The sequence below is a fragment of the Micropterus salmoides genome, unplaced genomic scaffold, assembly GCF_014851395.1.
Source record: "Micropterus salmoides isolate LMB-PRFRI ecotype aquatic unplaced genomic scaffold, ASM1485139v1 Ms_hic_scaffold_13, whole genome shotgun sequence".
NCBI lineage: Eukaryota > Metazoa > Chordata > Actinopteri > Centrarchiformes > Centrarchidae > Micropterus > Micropterus salmoides.
In genome coordinates this window covers 27,996,230-28,005,274 of record NW_024040374.1, presented here as the reverse complement: position 1 = coordinate 28,005,274, position 9,045 = coordinate 27,996,230, and the positions used below count along the sequence as shown (strand labels likewise).

The 9,045-nt window shown below is 37.0% G+C and overlaps 1 protein-coding gene across 1 annotated transcript; it reads right to left on the bottom strand.

The window, feature by feature from the left end:
* Positions 1–3,717: 3,717 nt before the first annotated feature.
* Positions 3,718–8,676, bottom strand: LOC119901193 (claudin-18-like). Its single transcript, XM_038716746.1, has 5 exons — positions 8,416–8,676; positions 6,310–6,474; positions 6,082–6,223; positions 5,891–6,004; positions 3,718–5,209 (listed from the first exon to the last, which is right to left on the bottom strand). The coding sequence occupies exons 1-5, from the start codon at positions 8,633–8,635 to the stop codon at positions 5,068–5,070; spliced, it is 783 nt and encodes a 260-aa protein (XP_038572674.1). The 5' UTR covers positions 8,636–8,676; the 3' UTR covers positions 3,718–5,067.
* Positions 8,677–9,045: the final 369 nt, after the last annotated feature.

Genomic DNA, 9,045 nt, shown 5'->3' with positions numbered 1-9,045 from the left:
CAGATTAACTGTTATTGGATGTAATTAAAAAATATATTTCCTATTAAACCAAATGTTTTACTTTTAAATGAAGACTAATCAGTTATTTTTATTTGAATTTCCAAAGAGAATTCAGGGCAGGAGTAAGAGGAAAACTTGGTTTGTCATATACATATGTATATGTATAGAAGGTATGGATGGCTACATGAGTATGTACAGTGGTGGAATGTAATAAAGTACATTTAATCAAGTCCTGTAATTAAATAAAAAGTTGAAGTATTAGTAGTTTACTCAAGTAGTCCCATTTCATGACCCTTTATACTTCTACTCTACATTTTGGAGAGAAATATTTAATAAACATTTATCTGCCAGCTATAGTCACTATAAGTTACTTTACAAATTAAAGGGGCAATATGTAGTTTTTTTTTAATGAAATGAAACACTTTTTTATTGCCTGTGTGAGAAGGGGTTGTAACCTCACATAAAACAATCCACTTGTCAAGTTTTCTTTTACCTCTGACGTTCAGGATGCCTAATCATAAGTAAAGACTCCGGGTTGGATTTTCCAATTTTCCAACACCGCAGCAACAACATGGAGTCCGCTAAGAACATAAAACGACCAGCTCAACCACAAAGTTTTATGTGATGGAGCCCTTTAGGCCAAACAAGTATCAGACTTTGGGTGAAAACATGGTCAACATCAGAAAGGCTAGAGTCAAGTCAAGTCAGTTTTATTTATATAGCACATTTAAAAACAACAGGAGTTGACCTAAAGTGATTTCCAAGAACACAATACACACAAATACAAGTACAAACAAACAAAAGAACAAAGAGTATATACCGTTGTGTATCCAAATACACAACACTAGTACACCAATACATATCAATAAAAGGAATATGGAGTACTCTGTATAAATGAAATTCAAAGAAGTCAAAAGTAAATAAATAATAGTAATAAACTAATAATATAGTTTAGGTTTATTTCACAACAGTCTCATCTTTGTCAGTGATGATGCATGGAAATTGTGTGGAATCATTATTAGCCAGTGCAGACCAGAAATCTAAAGTTCCTTCAGTCTACGGTTGAGTGGGGATTTGAAAAGTGATCCTCAACTGTACTGTAACAATGTTGCCTGGCGGACGTCAGACTCGTTTTCCTAAATGTCATGGGTTGGCTGAGTGAAGGCTGAGGTGTGGACATAACATAACACTAAAAACCTGCAGACTTGAAGGGAAAATATACTTGGGCTGTTTGAAAGGTCAAGACTGACTATTGCACCACCACCACCACCACTTCTCTTGTTTTTTTGTCCACATACCTTATACGTTTTGAATTATGATGACACTGTACTTCTTTCTCCTGCTATGCTCTTTAACGTGTGTCTTGTCACTGAAGAGATTATCGTGGCTAAGCTTGACGTGGCGTGTCCTAGCCTCCACCCACAGCTGCCCAGCTCCATTGTTTCACCTCTTATACCTTCAGGGCCTGTTCTGCCTGGCCCGGAACACAGCTGTTGTCTAAGCTCGAATAATTTTCCATCAACAACACCTACGACTGTAGCTCCACTTTTATCCTGTGTCACTTTAACTTGTCCCTTGCTGCTGCTAAGATCTGATACTGTGGTACTGGAGATAGTGTAGGAACTGAGAGAGATTGAGGCAAAGTTAATGCACTAAACAACAACAGCTCTTTATCGTTTTATCTGTTGCATAACTGACATATACTCCAACAACAAAACAAACTGGCTTTTTTTTACTTTCTGAGACAATATGTGCTGGTAGCAGCTATATGATTATTTTAAAATTGCGCACAGAATTTGAAACCTTTTAAGTAATTTGCCAGAAAAAGGAAGGAATGGAAGAAAAAGTCCAGTAAATTCAAGTAGTGAGAGCACTCACTTACTTCTTACATTTATTCTTTTTATTAAACCATTACCAAGAGTCCACAGACAATGCATCAAAATCTAACTCTGGGGAAATTATTTCATACTATCAGCCAGTGATTCAGTGCAAGGTCCTCCTCATTTTGACTTAACTGCTAGTAATATCTGAGAACATTTTAAGATTACAGCTAATTTACAGGTCTACCAACATTTTTCATGTACATTTCAGGATAATTATCTCGTCAGTTATATAAGGCTTATGTGGTAAGTGGTGGTGAATGTCAGGCTCCCAAGTTTAGGCAAGTATATTACAATAACAAATGTACCTAAATGTATTGTATTGAAGTACAAAGGTGGTTTTAGTTTTGCTCTGATATCTCAAGGATGTGGAGAAGATTGACACAAAGTCAAAGTGGGCGATCAGTAAAAATGAGCATAGTGAAAAGGTGAAGAAGGGTATTGGAGATCTGATCATCTCAGGAGTTACGCTGAATATGCTGCATTAACCCTAAATCACAGAATCATGTCATGTCCCATGCCACTAAAAGAACGGTGATGCTTTTCTCAGCCAATAGGTGGTGCCAGAGTTCCAAGGATGAGAATGTATTACACGGTCCAACCTTACCAAAATCAAGAAAACATGAAAAGGAGACTTTTTTTCATTTGAGCAGTGGAACTAAAAGTCTGCAGCAAACCCAGTTTCATAGAATCTCCATGTGTGTGTAACAGTCTGGGAGATCAAGAACAGTTAAAAGCGTTAAAAGTGTTCCTTCTGGAAACATGTTGATTGTTTCATCAACACTCAAATGACAGGAGCCACCAATGTAAGCTACATTTATTTGTGAGATTTGAAAGTCACATTTAAACTTTTTTGGTATTTTCTTTCTGTACTATTTTAGTTTTAAGTTAATACCTGACAAACTGTGTGACAAAAGAGACATACAAGTATAAATAGATTTACTTAATAACAGGTTTAGGTTTAAGAAACATTACAGATTGATTTAGATGATTTAGAGATTTAAGAGTCCTTCATCATTTAAATCCTCTTGTTGGCTAAATTTAAGTCTGGACATCCATAACAGGACATGTAGATCCAATTAAACACTTCTATCAGATCGTCCACAATCTGCAGTCCTTTAGAAAATATCTAAAGGACTGTTCTTTGCAGCGGACAATCCCAAGAATTTCCCATCTGCCCTCACAATAACTCAATCCATGAGCCAGACAGGAGATATTAGAGTGTATTCACTGCAGGCCAAGCCAGGCCTCTTGTAACATGGAGGAGTCTAAGCAGAAAAGGAGCTTAAAAAAGGTTTGTCACATTGTCTTACTGCAGAGCCATTACTTTGCTAAAATTTAATTAAAACAATAACTGCCTCACTTTCAATGTGATTAAATGTTACCACCTACTTATTGCTTTCATTAGTTGTATCATCAAGAAATGTGATTTCATGCAAATCATCTAAACCCTTTTCTGCCCGTTCCCTGGGAAATAAAGACGTGTCCCAGAGGAGTACGGAGGAGAAACTGCGTTGGTTTGCGGTATCAAAGACCAGTCCAGATACATGCAGAGCACAGCGTCTGACCAATGAATAAAGCTTGCATCAAAGGGGAACCATTTACTTTATTCGATTACCCTGAAACAATGTTACAATTATTATATTCATCATATGGTGCTTGAGGGTTAGAGATAACAGGTAACTACCACGGATAAACTGATGACCTCTGCATTGTCTATTGATAACACTAATAGGATAAACAACAACACAACAATCAATATGGTTATTTGTTTTAGATGTTTTGATCTTCTCATTTATGACAGAATAAGCACAAATGAAATGAACTTTTTCTGGTGAACAGTGGATATGATTTTATTTGGAAACGTTTCCATTTTACTAAACAAAAATTACATTCTGAAACATACAGTGCATGTCTGTCTTTCCAAAGTTTCTTTTAGAGGTGTAACTCTTTACATATGTAATCCCACCTATAACAACATATGACATAATACACATTACATATTCTCATTATGAAGGCAGAAATCAGGATTGGGTTGCAGGTGCTCATAAATTCATAAATACATTACTAATTTAGTGTGTTAAGTCCTTCCAAAAGTTCTTAGGAACAAATAGCGAGATTCAAACTTTAGTAAATTAGGTTGCACCATTCAAACAAACAAAAAACTGTTTTAGTTATTAAAGACTATATTCATGTGTAAATCAAGTACTCTGTCTTGCTGTCCAGTCAAAAACAATAATCCATGTAAAGAATAACTGAAACATTGCAAGCTGTATCAGAACTGATAAAAATACCAGTTTTAGGGGCCCAAGCGCACATTAAAATTACCAGTCAATCTTTGTTGATATAGGTGTGACTTTTTTATATATATATATATACATACAGTACAGGTGAAAACACAAAGAGAAATATGCTTGAAACTGATTAAGCTAACCTAACCAACATTATTTTGAAATTTAGACTAACATGTTTTGTGATTTGAGCTACACTGGGTTACATTTTGTGTAATTTCATTAAAGTTTACATCATTATTGGACAGCATTGTGATCAAGCGTCAGGTAATATGTTGACCATATTACCTCTTTTCCTCTCCAGTTTAAACAAGTCATGAATTAGCAAACTAAAGTTACTTTTGTTGTTGGTTAAATTAGCTACACAACAGATACACCTGGTTTTTAATATTTAGTAACAACTAATAACTAGATGAGAAATGTTTTTTGTATTGCGACCGGGCAGGTCCCTTTTTAATTTAGTGGTGTATAAATCTCCACAAATCTCTCTCCTCCTTAGTTAACACCTATGTTATAACTAGGAACGTTCAGTGTAAACAGCTAGTGGAACTGCCTCCAGGTTTCTAATTCATCTGTCATCTCTACTTTATCATCTTATTACATGTTGTGGTGATAAAATTTAAACTGGACAAAATTAGAATCCCACGTCTTTATTTGACGCAGAAACTGACACAGTAAGAATTACAAAACAGCATTTGAAAATAAGGATTATGTGATGTTATTAAAAAATTATAAAAACAAAATACCATAAATGTTTAGCAGTTCTGCGAAATTAAAGTAGAGAGAAAAACCACCACTCTTCCCATAAATGTAGGCCAAAAACAAGTGAAAAACTCATCACTTCATCACAGTGCAGCAGAGTATAAAAGAGAGATATTTGTAGGAGTGAAATTATTCTACACATAGTCAAATCTCTGGTTCGACTGCCTTCCCTCCATACTCTGGGCTTTGTAGGAGTCATTGTAGGTGGTACGGGGTCTGGTGTCAGTCTTGTAGACAGTGTGCTGAGAGCCAACTTTGTAGGCCATCCCGTCGTACCTGAAGAATATCAGAAAATAATCAACTTTTATTTAATGACAGAAAAGGCATAAAGAGTCTAGTTTGAAGTGGTTTGAGGTGCTAGAGTGAATTATAACATCCAGACTCACACTGGCTCCACCCTCCTGATCCCTCTCTAGATGTTCCACTACTCATGTGAATAGTGAAATAGTCAGAAACAATATGATTAAAAACATACACAAGGACCAGAAGAATGTAAATACTTCTGTGTATCATTTTGCAAGCAGCCTCGTAAGCATTTGCAAATCTGCATTATAAATGCAAAGAGGAAAAAAAACACACCAAAGGGCTTGCATTTACATTTCGCTGAGTATGTGTCCTTAAATTTCTAAAGAACTAAGATTTTTACTGCCTCACAGCATAAATATATATATATATATCCAGGGGTGTTTATATTGTTGTTCAGCTTGTCAGAAGCCAAGATTTCTGTCTTTCATGCTTTCAATTTACCGCAGTGAACACACAATCTGCACTAGTATTTTGCATATAGCGCCTGCTTACTAGACATTTTAGCTGGATCTATTTAGCAGTTTTCTCATCTCTGTTACTTTGGCCTACAGGAGAGAAGTTCTGCCAAGTTTGCTGCCATCCCCAACCCCATCCAGTTAAAGTCAGAATAAATTTGTCAAAAAAGGTCACAGATCAGTTGGTGCCTCATACCGTTGTTGTCTGTCGTCAGTCATTCCACGGCAGGCCATACACATCAGGATGCCTCCAATGAACAAGATCGCTCCGCCAATCCAGCCAACGAAAAGAGCGGGGCCAAAAGTGTACCTGAAAGAAGACAATGATTACAGGAAAACATAACAAAGTGCCATGGCAGATAAAACCCCATCTAAATTTGACTTTACCTTGGAGTGAGAGTTCCTGTGAGTCCACCCATGCCCCCTCCTCCTCCAAACATGCTGAACCCACCATCGGTAAATGTTGTGAACCGAAAATCTTGCACTATCATGTTAGCAAAGGTCGACACCCCAGCAATGCCACAGACACCTAAACATGAGGAAACAATGTATTTAGTGCAAAATGGTTTAGCTGTAATAAAAGAGGTAGACACTGTGAACAAAGCGTTACTGCACCTGCAAGAATAAACATGACCCCAGCTGTCAGAGTCATTGTGGCTTTGATGTTGTCCTCCATGTTCCCCATTTTCAAGCACTTCAGAGCAAATATTCCAATCAGGCAGCCGATGGCTCCGAGAACAATACCAACAATCATCAAGGCCCGGACGGCTTGGAGCAGAACTAAAAGTCAAAGGTACAACATTTCGTCTCATCACTGTCAATGTAGAATATAACATAAGTACATTTACTAAAGTACTATACTTTGGGACAATTTGACATTTTCCTGGAGTATTTTTTTGTCTACTTTGTGCTTCCACTCACTTCAGAGGGATTTTTACTCTGCTACATTCATTTGACAGCTTTGGTTACTATTTTCTCTGCCGGTTAAGATGTTACGTACAAAATTTATGATCTACAAATAAACAAACCCAACAGGATAGAAAGGTCGTTAAAATGAACTCCATATGACCAGCAGCAACATAAGATTCTGCTTAAATACTGATGCATCACTAATTATAATGCTTATTAATATAACACAATGCTTCTCATGCTAATTATTCTGATAATTCTGTACTTGAATGTAACTCCAACTTGAGTATTATATTAGTATTAATACAATGTATTATAAATCACACATTACAAATTATTTCTAATCATAAACATTTTTGTTAACACAATGAAAGATACACCACCAGCAGCAATAAACAAGATATATCCCCATTTTAAACGTTTTAAGCATATCATCTCTGATATTAATGCAAAACTCATAACTGAGTTATTAATGTCACGTAGTTTGTCTAGCACCATTTCATACAAAATCAGTTCAGTGTTTTACAGGATAATAAAGCAAAGAAAGGAGAATAGAACATGTCCGTGCATACACAGACCTACATACATAACTCCTCACACATATATGTTCACAATTAAACTCATAAATCAAGGCTCCGTGTAATAAAACATACTGACCTAAATGCCATATTTCAATGGCCTGAGATATTGTACCTGTATTATTCTAGGCTTAAGCCTTTAAGATCTTATGTACAATATGCTCTACACTACATTCAGCTGTTAAGTACAGAGTGTGGAAATGTACTTTACATTGTGTGACACTCCGGTAAAGCTTGTGCTTGCTCAGCTAAGCTTTGGATGTCTCATCAAATTTCCATTTGATTCCGGAGAGACACCATCTTTTCTGCAGTCGCCTGCATTTTTATGCAGGGTGGAAATGGAGAAAATCTGCCCTAAAACCTCCCAAATATTCTAAAGTACCTTCCAAGGTCCTTTGGAAAATGTTCTCCATAATCCAGCATGTGGAGAAATATTGGATACACGTCTTTTTCTCTCTAAGTGTAATTCTCTTACCTGGCAGTCCTAGTATGGTAAAATAAGGCCTGCACTGTGTTGTACCGGATTCTGTCCCCACACACGATTTCCATAATCCAGAATAGGTGTAAACACTTATTACAACTGTAAAAGATCGGTCCTGTAAACTCCACATGTCCATTGCTGTTGCAGCTGATATTAAGAATTGTCCCAACCCGGACAACATGAATCCTATTAACTGAATCATTGAGGCAGCCATTTTAGATGTCCCGCTCAAACAAAGCTACCACCAATGTCAGGGAGTCGTGAAATGGCAGCGTCTGAGCTCCTGCTTATCATTATATGTGCTTCAACAAGGAACAGGTCTTATCAGATGTTTACCTAAAATTCTCATGAGTCTCAGTTCCCAGTTTCGGGAAACAATGGCAATGAGAATTTCCACCCCTTAAGGGTGTGCTGTGACCTTTCATCATCATTTTTTCATCATTCTAAGGAAATACAGAACTGAAATGTTTTGATGTATTTTACCACTTTTTTTTTTACTAATGAGAACTAGATTGATTTCCACCGATAATAAACTAATATTCCAGTTCCAACAAATAAATAACAGCGTAATAGAACATAAAAATGTCATATGACACATTGGCCTGTTTGCTTTAGATTCTTAGACTCGGTACATTTGACAATATTAAATGATATTGTAATTTTTCTGCTTTCAACCAACAAATTATAATTTGAAAAAACATGTATTTTTCACCCATGTTGCTTCTGTGTTGCTACTGACAAATAAAAGCATACCTGGCAGTCCCAGAATGGTGAAATATGGTCGGCACTCCGTGAAGCCAGAGCTCTGCCGGACACATGACCTCCACAGGCCCACATACGAGAATACGGCCGTCACAGGGTTGTCAAAGAGGTCTTCTGTCGACCACTGGTCCATCCCCGTCGCTGCAATTATTCCCGCCAACCCTAAAAAACTCAGGAGGAGGCCCATTACCTGACAGAGAGTGGCTGCCATGGCGCTGTCTTTTCTCAAACACTCTGGATTCAATAGCTAACAGCCTCTCCTCAGCACTGCGGCGTTGTGTTTGAATATGATATCGGCAGGTGTGAACTAAAGAAGGACTTCACCAATGACCCTGCCTGTTTGACCACAGTCCAGCCATATACAGATGGAGCTGGGTGGAGCATATTAGTATAAATAAAATATGATGAAAGCTTAGTAATTCTGGTTGGTAAAGAATAAACATGATGTGGTTCTCTAACTGATAAAGATCAGGAGTCACTTAATAGCGTCAAGAATCAAAACTTCAGCCTGACCATCACATGAATCTGGACTGGGTTTTAATGACTGCTACAATAACTATACAGCTGCTGCTGATGTGTACTGTTGGAAGATTTATATAAAAATGTCAGAGATTACTAAAG

Bases quoted from the DNA above. Each gene is read 5' to 3' on its own strand.
- LOC119901193 (XM_038716746.1), bottom strand. From the start codon at position 8,635: ATGGCAGCCACTCTCTGTCAGGTAATGGGCCTCCTCCTGAGTTTTTTA. The intron at 6,224-6,309 runs GTGCAGTAACGC...CCTCATGTTTAG, and splicing joins GGTCATGTTTATTCTTGCAG to GTGTCTGTGGCATTGCTGGG. The intron at 6,005-6,081 runs GTAAAGTCAAAT...GTCTTCTTTCAG, and splicing joins ACAGGAACTCTCACTCCAAG to GTACACTTTTGGCCCCGCTC.